Source organism: Dendrobates tinctorius, unplaced genomic scaffold (assembly GCF_039654945.1).
Source record: "Dendrobates tinctorius isolate UK_male_01 unplaced genomic scaffold, ASM3965494v1 ptg000214l, whole genome shotgun sequence".
NCBI lineage: Eukaryota > Metazoa > Chordata > Amphibia > Anura > Dendrobatidae > Dendrobates > Dendrobates tinctorius.
Genome location: NW_027361881.1, coordinates 218582 through 233147, shown reverse-complemented (window position 1 = coordinate 233147; position 14566 = coordinate 218582). Strand labels below are relative to the sequence as shown.

The 14566-nt window shown below is 54.7% G+C and overlaps 1 protein-coding gene across 1 annotated transcript in view; it reads right to left on the bottom strand.

Annotated features, from left to right (window-relative positions):
- Positions 1-1487: 1487 nt before the first annotated feature.
- USP10 (ubiquitin specific peptidase 10) overlaps positions 1488-14566 on the bottom strand; it is a 36700-nt gene continuing 23621 nt past the window's right edge. Inside the window, exons 6-14 of the mRNA XM_073554868.1 lie at positions 13773-13882; positions 13574-13629; positions 12557-12663; positions 12051-12150; positions 10470-10653; positions 9761-9926; positions 5019-5163; positions 3385-3447; positions 1488-2898 (exon numbers count right to left, since the gene is read on the bottom strand). Coding sequence (XP_073410969.1) covers positions 2711-2898; positions 3385-3447; positions 5019-5163; positions 9761-9926; positions 10470-10653; positions 12051-12150; positions 12557-12663; positions 13574-13629; positions 13773-13882 — 1119 coding nt within the window. The 3' untranslated portion in view covers positions 1488-2710. The remainder of the gene's footprint in view (positions 2899-3384; positions 3448-5018; positions 5164-9760; positions 9927-10469; positions 10654-12050; positions 12151-12556; positions 12664-13573; positions 13630-13772; positions 13883-14566) is intronic.

Genomic DNA, 14566 nt, shown 5'->3' with positions numbered 1-14566 from the left:
ATTTGCACATAGGACCTCTTGTTGGAAAGAAGCTTCTGAACTCTTTCCTCCATTGGATTTGTCAGTTTTTGGATGGTTTGTGCTCACTTGTTTTGCCTGTGGACAGAATCCCCTCCCAGAGCTGTTGCTTAGATGTGACCTGCCTCCCGCCATCATAGACACTGCTTGTGATGATGCTCCAGAGGTTCTCAGTGGGGTTGAGGTCAGGGGAAGATGGTGGCCACACCATAAGTTTGTCCTCTTTTATGCCCATAGCAGCCAGAGATGCAGATGTGTTATTTGCAGCATGAGACGGTGCATTATCAGTCACGACAATGACCTTGCTGCGGAAAGCACGGTTCTTCCTCTTGAACCATGGCAGGAAGTGCTGTTTTAGAAACGCCACATAGATTATGGAGTTCATCTTTACCCCTTCAGGGATCCTAAAGGGGCCGACAATCTCTCTCCCCATGATTCCAGCCCAAAACATTACTCCACCTCCTCCTTGTTGGCGCCTTAGCCGTGTTTTCATGGGGTGTCCATCAACCAGCCATCCTCCACTCCATCCATCTGGACCATCGAGCGTTGCACGGCACTCATCAGTCTTCATGTCTCGTTTGGCCACTGGAGCCGTTTCTGCTTGTGTGCAGTGGATAGAGGTGGTGGACAGGACGGCTTACACACAGCTGCAAACCTCTGAAGGACCCTGCATCTTGTTGTTCGGGGGGCGTTGGAGGCACCAGCAGCTTCAAAAACTTGCCTGCTGCTATGACAAGGCATTTTTGCAGCTGCTCTTTTAACCTGACGCAATTGCCTGTTGGAAAGAGTCCTCAATGTTTCCTTATCAGCCGCACACGTGTGTGCTGGGAATCAGCGACAGACTTCTTGACTGTGCGATGATCACGATGAAGTGTCTTGGCAATGTTGATTGTAGTCGTGCCTTCACCTAAATACTCCACAATTTGTTGCTTCTCAGCAGCCGACGCATCCTTTTTCTTTCCCATTTTGGCAAAAAATGTCGGCTGCGTAATAATGTGGAACAGCCTTCTTCAGTAGTCTCGCCTTTATTTGGACACACCGGCCAAACTAATGTGCACAGGTATCTGCAATTGCTTTCAGTGATATAAAGACCCTGACACACATCACCATCAATGAGTGTAAATGACAAACAAAACAATTCTAACCTTATCACTCCGAAACTCTTTTTGCATAATAACTTGGAACACAGTTTAGTGACGCGTCCGGTTTGGTGATTACCGCGGCGTTGGTGCCAGGGTGCCTCCCCTGCCTATCTTACAGTAAGTGGGATTAGCTTTATATTTGGCAGCGCCATTCTGTGGTCATAGTCGGAAACAAAGCAATTTCAGCAGTGAAGGGTCAGAAAATTAGCATTTTTCCGTTAAATCTCCATATTAGGCGTCTCGTGACTACATTGGAGGCACAACCGTGGACGTATCAGGCCGCGCAGCTCCAGGGGATACAATGAAACCAGTCCAGGACTCAAGCGGTTAAACCAACATGGTAACTTTTATTGATGGCGAAGACTTTGTACTCCAAGATATCACTAAAGTGTGTACAATGAGTAACCGCACGGCGGAGGAGGAGGTGCCGCAGACCGCCGCGCATCGCCAGTGCCTCTCCCCTCCGCCGTACACAGATCAGCATCATTATTCCTCGTACAGGCACTCCGCACTCGGGAGGGGGTCACTTATTTAACATCTCTACCCCCCCCGACCAGTTTTAAAACCTTCCATCCGCCAGAGAGGGCGCTCACTGCACTTCTCCAGCAGGGAAGGGGTTAAAACGCTCTAATACTTCAGGTTACTGAAGCAACTCTGAATAATAGCCTTCAGCACTTTTTTTTCAGATTTTTGCTAACTTTTAACTTTTTTTTTTTATTCTTTTTATTATTATCCCCCTCCCTCCCTTTGATTTATGCAGGAAATATTCTAGAGAAAAGTGCCGTCTGGTCGTGATCTCTAGACTCGGTGATCCGGGGATTGGGGGGACAGCGGATTTCTTTGCGAGGAGTGGAGGGTGACGCCTTACCGGCTGGACCGTTTTCACATGTGGATTGATAAATGCTGGTGCGTTGAGTCTTTGGCGAAGCGCGTGGGTGCCGAGGGGCGACTCAGCCGCTTCTATCCGAGACGCTAAAAAAATAATAAAAATCTATTTCTGTGTAGTAAGAACCTTCCCCCTCCGCGGTCAGCTTCTGCCTCGGTCCCAACGTTAACCCCGACGCCGCGGCTTCGGGTATTTTCAGGGTAAGGGTTAAACTGTGGCTCGATGGGGCTTTAATCTCGTGATTCCTGTCGCCTCCAGACGGGGGCGCCCCAAGCCACACAAGGCCATCGGTAATAGACATCTTACCAGGCTGATTACAGCATCGTCTCAGGCGCTACGACTTTCACCTCTGCAGGTCACGTGGTCACGCAAAAGCGTCTGCATCCCGAAAAAGGGGAGCAGCACATCCCGGCTACTCCGGACCCCCCTGCCATTGTGGTCTGGGGGTCCCCAAAGCAAAGTGAAACAGTTTTTAAACATTTTCTCCTAATCTAATCTATAAAATGTACTGGGAAGAAAAACTGGAGGAATAATGGGGGTAGCAAAACAAAGAGGGGCACTCAAGAAAAGGGGGAAAAAAAAAAGTAAAAGGAGGTGAAAACTGTAGGTTTGTGTCCTATGAAGCAGGAGAATCTTGCACCGGTCCGCACGCAGGGCGGCACGGTCACAGCAGGTCGACGCGGCGGTAGTACAGGAGGTAGGCCGTGCGCTCCATCGTCTGCTTCACCACCTGATACTGATTGATCACTTTCACAGTCTGGTCATCGATGCGTAACCAGCCATTGAGACCGATCTGGAAGACGTCTGTAGTGTAGTGCCCGCCCGTGGCACTGTTACCATGGTGATAGACCACTGCCGGAGAGAAGACGACAACACAATGGTCAGTCGGCGCGGACACAGAGTGCTGCTCACACAACACATAGATCAGGGGTAGTCTGTCCTGGTGGGTGATGTCTGCACGGAGGCCGGATCAATGCTTGCTGGGAATCAGTAACCGCCGGTAAATAATCAGTTTTCTTACACTGGCAGCAAGCAGAGATCTTATAAAGGAGCAGAACTGAGACACACAGACGACCACAGATTTCCAGGACCTAGGAGTAGTGGTTGGGTCGAGTAGTCCGTGGCCTCTGGACCATAGTCCTGTGAACCGGGCGTGCCGAACGCAGGACTTCACCGGTCCTAGGAGACCGCCGGGGAGGCTCGCAGGGCACGGGTCCAGGGTCCACGGACTACATACATGACCTCTTCACTGGACCGAGGTCCTGCAAGTGTCAAGAGAGCCGACGTGTCAGAGCCCACAAGGTCATGTCCTGCAGCTGGACAAGGAGAAGCACTCACCTGCAAAGAGCCTGTAGGTTTTTTGGCCCTTAATCTTGCTTCTCACGCCAGGAGAAAACAAATCTACAGAGAAAAAGACAGGAGGTTAGGGGCGCGTTCACACATATCTGATGAGAACAGAACAGATCCCACTATCTATAGAACCGCTTCTAGTACCCACAGCTGTATGACATCTGGTATTTATCAGATGCAGCAGACGTCTGGCCTCTCACCCGCCACATCCGGCCTCACTCCCTCCCTCCACATCCAGCCGGCCCTCACTCCACATCTGACCGGCCTCACTCCCTCCCCTCCGCATCCGGCCTCACTCTCTCCCTCCATATCCGGCCAGCCTCACTCCCTCCCCTCTACATCCTTCCGGCCTCACTGCCTCCCCTCCACATCCGTCCGGCCTCACTGCCTCCCTCCACATCCGTCCGATCTCACTGCCTCCCTCCACATCCGTCCGGCCTCACTGCCTCCCTCCACATCCGTCCGGCCTCACTGCCTCCCTCCACATCCGTCCGGCCTCACTGCCTCCCTCCAAATCCGTCCGATCTCACTGCCTCCCTCCACATCCGTCCGGCCTCACTGCCTCCCTCCACATCCGGCCGGCCTCACTGCCTCCCTCCACATCCTTCCGGCCTCACTGCCTCCCTCCACATCCGGCCGGCCTCACTGCCTCCCTCCACATCCGGCCGGCATCACTGCCTCCCTCCACATCCGGCCGGCCTCACTGCCTCCCTCCACATCCGGCCGGCCTCACTGCCTCCCTCCACATCCGGCCGACCTCACTGCCTCCCTCCACATCCGTCCGATCTCACTGCCTCCCTCCACATCCGTCCGGCCTCACTGCCTCCCTCCAAATCCGTCCGATCTCACTGCCTCCCTCCAAATCCGTCCGATCTCACTGCCTCCCTCCACATCCTTCCGGCCTCACTGCCTCCCTCCACATCCTTCCGGCCTCACTGCCTCCGTCCACATCCGGCCGGCCTCACTGCCTCCCTCCACATCCGGCCGGCCTCACTGCCTCCCTCCACATCCGGCCGGCCGCACTGCCTCCCTCCACATCCGGCCGGCCTCACTGCCTCCCTCCACATCCGGCCGGCCTCACTGCCTCCATCCACATCCGGCCGGCCTCACTGCCTCCATCCACATCTGGCTGCCCTCACTGCCTCCCTCCACATTCAGCCGGCCTCACTGCCTCCCTCCACATCCGGCTGACCTAGCTCCCTCCCTACACATCCGGCCAGCCTCACTACTTGCTCACTAGAGGTGCACAGCAGCCATAACGTAAGGGGCACACCTGTGGAGGTGCATTACTATACCCAATAGCGTACGCTTAGCGGGAGGTGTATGCGGTTATGACGTCAATGGCACCACACACAATTGCTGCAGCCAATCAATGTCCTCAGGTCTTGTGCCGTACACACAGGCATCATGCTAGTAACTGGCCGCAGCAGCTACCTGCGCAGGGCCAGATTTCATTGTCTTTGTTATTCTTAATTCTATATAACAGCAGTCTCCAAGGACAATTCCAGGAGTGACATGGGGCGCAGGACCCCGGGACGCGTCAGTAGTGTAGCCAGAGCCCTGATACCACCCCTAGATGTGGGGGTCCTGTGCCGCCAGCACGTCTCACGGTCTCCTCTCACCTTTGCTGATTTCCAGGTCCACCGGGTACTCGATGTTCTTCACCAGCTTCTGACAGCCACCGGTCTTTTCGAACACAAATCGTTTAAGGTGCAGCACGAGGACGGGCGGCAGCTCCTCCAGCGTCACTCTGCGGCTGACCTCCACCTGGAAAAAGAGGAGCAGTGGTCAGTCAGGACCAGGATATCGGGGAACAATGGAGTCCTGCGCTGATCTCTGCGAGTGCGGGTCCCGCGGGGATGAAGGCATCACCAGGCCGGCACGCAGCTTCTAATAATAATAATAATAAATTTTATTTTTATAGCGCCGACATATTCCGCAGCACTTTACATTTCAGAGGGGATTTGTACAGACAATAGACATTACAGCATAACAATAATCACATACAGTAGATTATAACAAATAACAAGAGGAGTGAGGGCCCTGCTCGCAAGCTTACAGTCTATGAGGAAAGAGGTAGACACGAAAGGTGGGTGGTAACAGTTGCCCTGATTGTATGGACCAGCCATAATGTTAAGTGTGTAACAGTACAGACACAGAGGGCTAATGGATGCATAAAGCATGTGGGAACATGATGCTGGGAACCTGGTTATGGTAAAACTTTTGGCTCTGCCACACAGGGATAGGTTAGGTTAAAGTGTTGAGGCGATAGGCCAGTCTGAATAAATGCGTTTTCAGGACACGCTTAAAATTGTGGGGATTGGGGACTAATCGTATTGACCTGGGAAGTGCATTCCAAAGAATTGGCGCGGCACGTGTAAAGTCTTGGAGACGGGAGTGGGAGGTTCTGACTATTGAGGATACTAACCTCAGGTCATCAGCAGAACGGAGGGCGCGGGTAGGGTGGTATACTGAAACAAGGGAGGAGATGTAGGGTGGTGCTGAGCCATGGAGGGCTTTGTGGGTGAGGGTAATAAGTTTATACTGAATTCTGGAGTGGATGGGTAGCCAGTGTAATGACTGGCACAAGGTAGAGGCATCGGTGTAACGATTGGTGAGGAATATGATCCTGGCTGCAGCTTCTATCAGCATGTGATCGGACATCCTCGGACCGGTGGCCCCTCGGTGATGAAGAGGTTAAACACTCAGCGTCTCTTGCGGGTGTGCAGCGACCTGCGCTCTGCTGATCCGGGTGAGCGCGGCAACAGACACCAGGAATGTGCAGGGACGGGCGCCAAGCCCACAGCGCAACACCGGGACTCCTGCACACAGGAACACCGCCATCATTTCTCCCACAGGGGGTAGAAGTAGCTGTGGTGCAGCCTGTGCTGCTCCGATACATTGTACCAGAGCTGTGACAAGCACTGTCAGAAGGGACCCCAGTCTGTGAATATTGCAAGTGTTTATATTCACTGATAGCAAGCAGAGAACAGGAAAATGGTAAGGAGCAGAAGCGCAGTGTCAGCAGTCGGGGGCGGACACTTTGTACAGAGGGGCTATCACCACGGGTAATGGCGGGACGCGGTCTGCAAAGCTGCACGCTTATCTGCAGACGAGGGTAACGGCGGGGGCAGGGCATGGCGGGGGGCAGGCCACGGCACAGACCACGACGCGGGGAGGACACCCAGTACCACAAGGCCGCTAATCTGCCCCGGCTCCGCAATCCCATCCTGCAGCGTCACAGTGGGAGACGTCTCTTGGGGATAAATTTCTGCCCGTTCTTCAGTTTCTTCCCATGTGACATCACTGTTTGCTGTAAGTGAATGGATGCATTTCTTATCTGGAGACCTGATGCTACACACAGCTGAGGGTTTGTACTCGTGTGTCCTCTGTGATCTGCACCCAGCCTGACACATGGCAGCCCGCTATCAGGAGGGGGGTGTTCTGCGGCCGTCTCTCTGCATCTGATATTTTGGGTGACATTGCTATCGCCATCCAATACTCTGCGATATTTGATAATCCGGCATGTGGTGGGTCGCTGTAACATGCAGGCGCTGCTGTATATTCTGAAGTATAGGATGTTTGCTCAGTGTCAGGACTATGGGTGTAGACCCTCGCAGAGTCGTCGACCGTCCCAGGGACCCCTGTGATAATAATTGCCCCATGACAGCGTCTTGTACATCCGTCCGCACCTGTGAGAACCCCCCTGTAGACAGTGACGTCTCTGAGCGGCTGCGCTCCGCCTCGGGCTAATTATTGTGCAGGAATTTTATTTCCGGCTCAGACATCAAAATAAAAACTCAGACGAAGCCACCAGGACGTAAACTGAGCCGCCGGCCCTCCCAAACCCGTAATTGAGCAGTGGTCGCCCTGTGAAGACCAGAAATGATGGGTTACCCACCAAAACCTCCAGCTAAAATCACACGGCCGCTGCTCCCACATCAGCAATGACCTTCATAACCGGAAAGCTGGACCGCGGCGGAGCGTGGAGCGCACGGATTAACCCCATCACTGCCCAGGAGGTCACACATTTAGGCTGGGACTGGAGGGATATACGGAGCTGCACACAACTGCCGCTCATCGTGTCTGGATAGTTCCCCCATGTCTAATGATCCCGTCACCTGCAGAGCTGAACTCGCCATTCTCCCAGCTGAAAAATTATCTACATAGCTACGGGAGAGACTGCAGCTCTGGATGTGATTGAAGAATCAGGAGACGTTACAAGGTCTGTACGGAGAAGACACTGGAACATCCATCTTAGTCACAGTTATATCTCCAGTCCCACTACTGCTGGTGTATAATATCCGGCCTCTCGCCCCCGGGCGTATAACCCCCCCCCCCCCCCCCAAAGTCTGTGTATAACCTCCAGCCCCCGATCGTCAGTATATAACCTCCACCTCCCTAACCTTAATATATAAACCTCCAGCCCCCGATCCTCGGTATATAACCTCTAGCCCCCGATCCTCGGTATATAACCTCCTGCCCCCGATCCTCAGTATATAACCTCCAGCCACCGATCGTCTGTATATAACCTCCAGCCCCCTAACCTCAGTATATAAACCTCCAGCCCCCAATCCTCGGTAAATAACCTCCAGCCCCTGATCCTCAGTAGCCCCCAATCCTCGGTATATAACCTCCAGCCACCGATCCTCTGTATATAACCTCCAGCCCCCTAACCTCAGTTTATAAACCTCCAGCCCCGATCCTCGGTATATAACCTCCAGCCCCCGATCCTCGGTATATAACCTCCAGCCCCCGATCCTCGGTATATAACCTCCATCCACCTATCCTCTGTATATAACCTCCAGCCCCCTAACCTCAGTATATAACCTCTAGCCCCCTAACCTCAGTATATAAACCTCCAGCCCCGATCCTCGGTATATAACCTACAGCCCCCAATCCTCAGTATATAAACCTCCAGCCCCCAATCCTCGGTATGTAACCTCCAGCCCCCGATCCTCAGTATGTAACCTCCAGCTTCCTAACCTCAGTATATAAACCTCCAGCCCCCAATCGTCAGTATATAACCTCCAGCCCCGATCCTCAGTATATAACCTCCAGCCCCGATCCTCGGTATATAACCTCCAGCCCCCGATCCTCAGTATGTAACCTCCAGCTTCCTAACCTCAGTATATAAACCTCCAGCCCCCAATCGTCAGTATATAACCTCCAGCCCCCCGATTCTCGGTTCATAACCTCCTACCTCAATCCTCGGTAGATAACCTCCTGCCCTGATCCTCGGTAGATAACCTCCAGCCCCCAATCCTCGGTATGTAACCTCCAGCCCCCGATCCTCAGTATGTAACCTCCAGCTTCCTAACCTCAGTATATAAACCTCCAGCCCCCAATCGTCAGTATATAACCTCCAGCCCCCAATCCTCGGTATGTAACCTCCAGCCCCCGATCCTCAGTATGTAACCTCCAGCTTCCTAACCTCAGTATATAAACCTCCAGCCCCCAATCGTCAGTATATAACCTCCAGCCCCCCGATTCTCGGTTCATAAGCTCCTACCTCAATCCTCGGTAGATAACCTCCTGCCCTGATCCTCGGTAGATAACCTCCAGCCCCCAATCCTCGGTATGTAACCTCCAGCCCCCGATCCTCAGTATGTAACCTCCAGCTTCCTAACCTCAGTATATAAACCTCCAGCCCCCAATCGTCAGTATATAACCTCCAGCCCCGATCCTCGGTATATAACCTCCAGCCCCCGATCCTCGGTTCATAACCTCCTACCTCAATCCTCGGTATATAACCTCCAGCCCCCGCCATGCCATCACTAACATCTGGCTGGTGGTGCACATCTCGCTGATACCATTTTAATGTTTCAGCACCACACTGCTCCAAGCGGTGACTGTATGAAGAAAAAAGTGTGGTCAAGTGGAGCGCTCTGCTCTGCTTGACCGCACTTTTTTCTTCATTCATTCACACTCACCTAGAGGGCTGCGGATGGCGCAGCACAGGCATCATTAATAGGAGATCTGCAGGACCTTGGGTCTTGTGTTTCAGTCATGTCAGCTTGGACTCCACGCTCCACAGCCCGACGGCTCACTACTTACTAACTACAGGCTTCGTCCGAGGTTGTGCAAGGGTGCACAATCCGGATAGGTGAGTGGATCCCCGTTTAATAGATACCTCATTAGACCACCAGGTATTACTCTATGAGCGCCCCCCTGCTCTTTTTTTCTTTATTACAGAGTGGTGACTGTGGCAGCGCTGACGTCTGTGTGACTGACAGCAGACGACTCTGAACGAAACTCCCTGTCTCCGGGAGCCGTGCACCTTCTACCTGCAGATTAGCCCCATAGCCTGCTCCGAGGTGACCATGCAATAACTGCAGTCATCTTATAGCTGGCAGGGACGCACCTCTTGCTTGGTTTTGGTGGTGTAACCCTGGACGGACTCTCTGGCCACGAGACTCTCCAGGGCGTCTTGGACGGTGCGGATCTTCTCAGACTGAATGTCCAGCTGGAGGGTGAAGAACGGCTGCAGGGTCGCAGACTCCTTGGAGCTGTGCTGATAAACGACAGATCTGCAAAAGAAAGAAGCGATCTGAGTGGACGGCACCAGAGACGGCACTGCGCGCCGCACACTACACGGTGCTGACACCATCCTGTACGCGGCTTTTTTTCTGTCTTGGCTCAGTCAGTGATGAGAAATTCTTCCCAGAGTCACAATCTGTCTCCCCAAAAGCCATCACAGGGCGGCGCGTTACTGACGATGGGGAACAGGGTGTCCACACCAACCACATGGCACAGACAGCAAACACTTGTGGTGAGGAAGTGTGTTACATTACATCCTCGCACCGCACCCATCCTCCGCAGACGACAGATGTGCGAGGTCCGCCGACTCTGCAGAAACTGCAGCAAGAACCGCGGCTCGTCCAGAGGAGCGACCGGAGGGGCAGAGACATCCCCGGCCTACATCAGTGACCCGGGCCAGGAAAGAAGGGGTGCCAGCGTCACCGCTGATCTCTAGTGACGGACAAGTTGCTTTCTGTCGCCTCTCAGTCATTACATTTCGGGGGGGGGGGGGGGGGGGAGTATAACTCACAGCACTGATAATGGACTCGTACCTCATGTGTCCTCCGAAGATTTCGGTAATGGGTGTTTGGATGAAGTCCGCCTGCCGGGTGACCGAGGACTTGTTTCTGGGTCCCACCTGCTCCCACTCCTCGTCGCTGCCCTCCCCGGGATCTCCTGGCTGGTTAGTCTCGTCTTCGTCGGTCGCCGGCTGAAGTTCGGGTCCATTTGAGATTTCTTTAAAAGAAAATATTGTTAGCGCAGCCTGAAAATCGGCAGCTGTCTGGGCATGCTGGGAGTTGTGGTTTTTGCACATCATCTCCTCCAGTAAATACAATTGGCGCCCGAATCTGGGGGCACAGAGCCGGGTCAGACCGGGCCAGAGGGCACAGAGCCGGGTCAGACCGGGCCAGGGGGCACAGAGCCGGGTCAGTCCGGGCCAGGGGGCACAGAGCCGGGTCAGACCGGGCCAGGGGGCACAGAGCCGGGTCAGACCGGGCCAGGGGGCACAGAGCCGGGTCAGGGGGCACAGAGCCGGGTCAGACTGGGCCAGGGGGCACAGAGCCGGGTCAGACTGGGCCAGGGGGCACAGAGCCGGGTCAGACTGGGCCAGGGGGCACAGAGCCGGGTCAGACTGGGCCAGGGGGCACAGAGCCGGGTCAGACTGGGCCAGGGGGCACAGAGCCGGGTCAGACTGGGCCAGGGGGCACAGAGCCGGGTCAGACTGGGCCAGGGGGCACAGAGCCGGGTCAGACTGGGCCAGGGGGCACAGAGCCGGGTCAGACTGGGCCAGGGGGCACAGAGCCGGGTCAGACTGGGCCAGGGGGCACAGAGCCGGGTCAGACTGGGCCAGGGGGCACAGAGCCGGGTCAGACTGGGCCAGGGGGCACAGAGCCGGGTCAGACTGGGCCAGGGGGCACAGAGCCGGGTCAGACTGGGCCAGGGGGCACAGAGCCGGGTCAGACTATGCCCGGGCGAAAAGAAACTGGGCCGAGAGCAGGTGTCACTTGTGGAGTTACTCAGACTCTGCCGTACGTGAGGTCGGGGCGCGGCTTCCTCTATATACAGTGTCGGCTCTGGGGAACATCAGCCACAATCCTACAATGGTAGACCGACTGCTGGACAGAAAGAGTACAAGGCTCGCAGGTTACAGACGATCTCATCCACCACTGCAGACGGTCACCATGACATCCATCAAAAAAGCCAAAACTTCAGGCAGAAACATTGACTTTTCCTGCTGCTGCAGATGCCCCCTCCGTGTACTGCGGCTGAAAACCCATTAATAAGAGATTATTGCAGCTGAGGGTTTGTTACAATGTTCATTTCCTTAATGCCTGCACTGACACACTGCAGCAATCCCTCAGCAGAGCCTCGTCGGCCCTCTCGTTCTGGTCATGAGACCTGCGGCCGAAACTAGTACAGACAGTGAAACCGACCTAGAAGAAGGAACTACACTAACACACTGTGACGAAGCTGCTGCGCCTCCCCTCAGCAACTCCGGACCGCGGCACAGATAGCGAACAGCACATGGCGATTCTCTAATCGGGAATTACAAGGAGACAGAGGACAAACAACGCCAAGGCCGCAGTGACGCCACGGGGCAGATAACGCGGTGCTGAGCGCGGGGGACGTACTGTCATTGTGCGGGGACAACAGCTTCTTCAGAGATAACATTTCTTCATGGAGTCCGTTCAGCACGAAGCCCAGGTACTCCTCCGCGTCCTCCTGCCGCCCCTGCGGGGACACAATACATGGGTTACACAAACATGGAAGACACCACAGCAACGCAGACAGCGGCCAACCAGTCATATGATGACTCCCCCACAATCAGGATGCTCCGATAACAACCCTCTGCCCCTCCCCCATATGCGAGGACGAGGCCAACACCAACCTGGGGCCCGGGTGCCACTCCCATTAGGCTGAAGACCCCCTCATATTAGGCCGAGCCCCCTAACACTTCCCAATATGGGGCCAGAGCCATGTGATAGTCCCCTCTATGAGCTCCCAAGCCCCTGATCGCCCCCTTGGTCTCCAGCTGCCACCCACATTAAGTCCTAGACTCCTTTACACTCCCTATATGGGGCCGGACCCCCAGACAGCCTCACATATCAGGTCCCAGCCCCCCGTAGTCTCTTTTTACCTTCTCAGACAGGCTGGACTTGGAGAGGGTCAGCAGCCGGTAGATGTACGTGGGCTCGAACGCTGCTCCGGGCCGAATGTCCCGAACAACCTTCTCACCAGCTGCCACTGCCGAAAGCGAAGAACATCAGAACCAAATGCCCAAACACTGCTCCCGTCCAGTGGTCATATCCCGAGAGGTCCGAGGACCCCCAGTTACTCCACAGAGAGGGGGTCACACTGGTGGTCAGTCCATCACCCCACAGAGAGGGGGTCACACTGGTGGTCAGTCCGTCACTCCACGGAGAGGGGGTCTCACTGGTGGTCAGTCCGTCACTCCACAGATAGGGGGTCACACTGTGGGGGAGTCAGTCACTCCACAGACAAGGGGTCACACTGGTGGTCAGTCCATCATTTCGCAGACAGGGGGTCACAATGGTGGTCAGTCCGTCACTCCACAGACAGGGTCACACTGAGTCAGTCACTCCACAGACAAGTGGTCACACTGGTGGTCAGTCCGTCATTCCGCAGACAGGGGGTCACACTGGTGGTCAGTCCGTCATTCCGCAGACAGGGGGTCACACTGTCAGTCACTCCACAGACAAGGGGTCACACTGGTGGTCAGTCCATCACTCCACAGACGGGGTCACACTGTGAGTGAGTCACTCTTTCCACAGACAAGGGGTCACACTGGTGGTCAGTCCGTCATTCCGCAGACAGGGGGTCACACTGGTGGTCAGTCCATCACTCCTCAGACGGGGTCACACTGAGTCAGTCACTCCACAGACAAGGGGTCACAATGGTGGTCGGTCCATCACTCCACAGATAGGGGGTCTAACTGGTGGTCAGTCCATCACTCCACAGACAGGGGGTCACAATGGTGGTCAGTCAGTCTCTCCACAGATAGGGGGTCTCACTGGTGATCAGTCCGTCACTCCACAGACAGGGGGTCACATTGGTGGTCAGTGGAGTGCGGAGATGTGGACGGCGTCCTGTAGTGAACCCTCCACGACCCCCGGTGGCTGATTTACGCCCTTACCTTGCTTCGCCTTAGCAATGACCGGCATGTTTGTGAATTCATTCATCAGGTGAACGCTGAAAGAAGAAGAGGCAATCTGAGAAACCAGAACTGGCGACAAGTCAGAGCTGCACCGAAGCCCCTAGCGACTATGAGCAGCCCCTCGCAGGGGTCTCAGCACAAGATATTCTGGAACTTTCCATCATTCGCGTCTACTTACAAGCTGTCGATCATGGGCGTTGAGGTGCACGCTCGCTGCAGTTTGCTGTACATGGGAATGGACTTCATCAGATGGTACATGGGCGGACAGGCCACCAGAGCTTGGAGGGTCTGCGGGACGGGTCAAGGAATAAATGATACACAAACAGCTCACGGGCCGACAAGCTGATTAATGATTGTCTACACCGGATACAACAGTAACAAACCCTCAGCGGTGACAGTTACGTTGAGCAGAGGTTGCTGACACGCTGCTTCAAATTTATAAACTAGGAGAAAGCTGCAGTTGGCTGGAGCCCCCCACTGCAAAGACCCCCTACATTCAGTGCAGGGAACCTGGAGGCATTGTAATATCAGTGTCGGGATTGTGGGGTCCCACCTTAGTGGGGGATCCCTTTAACCCCTTGGTGACAGGGCCAATTTTTACAATTCTGACCACTGTCCCTTTATGAGATTTTAAAGGGAATCTGTCACCCATATTTAGTGATATCATGTAAAGATATCACCCAATTGCGCATCCCATAAGGATTCTATTCGGGCTTTTGACTCCCCCGACCCCGCACCTTTGAGGCATAAATACCTTTTTTATCTTGTTGGGGATGTATGCAAATCGCCGCGGTCCGGTCCGATGGACGTGGCTTGGTCGCCTCGCCCCCCCCCCCTTGCTGCACGTAATCTTCATCTGTGAATATCACAGATAACGTTTTCCGCGCTTGCGCATTGTAAAGGCCACCGGCGCCTGCGCAGTATGCTTTACCCAACTGTGGGCGAAGCATATAATCGGTACTGCGCATGCGC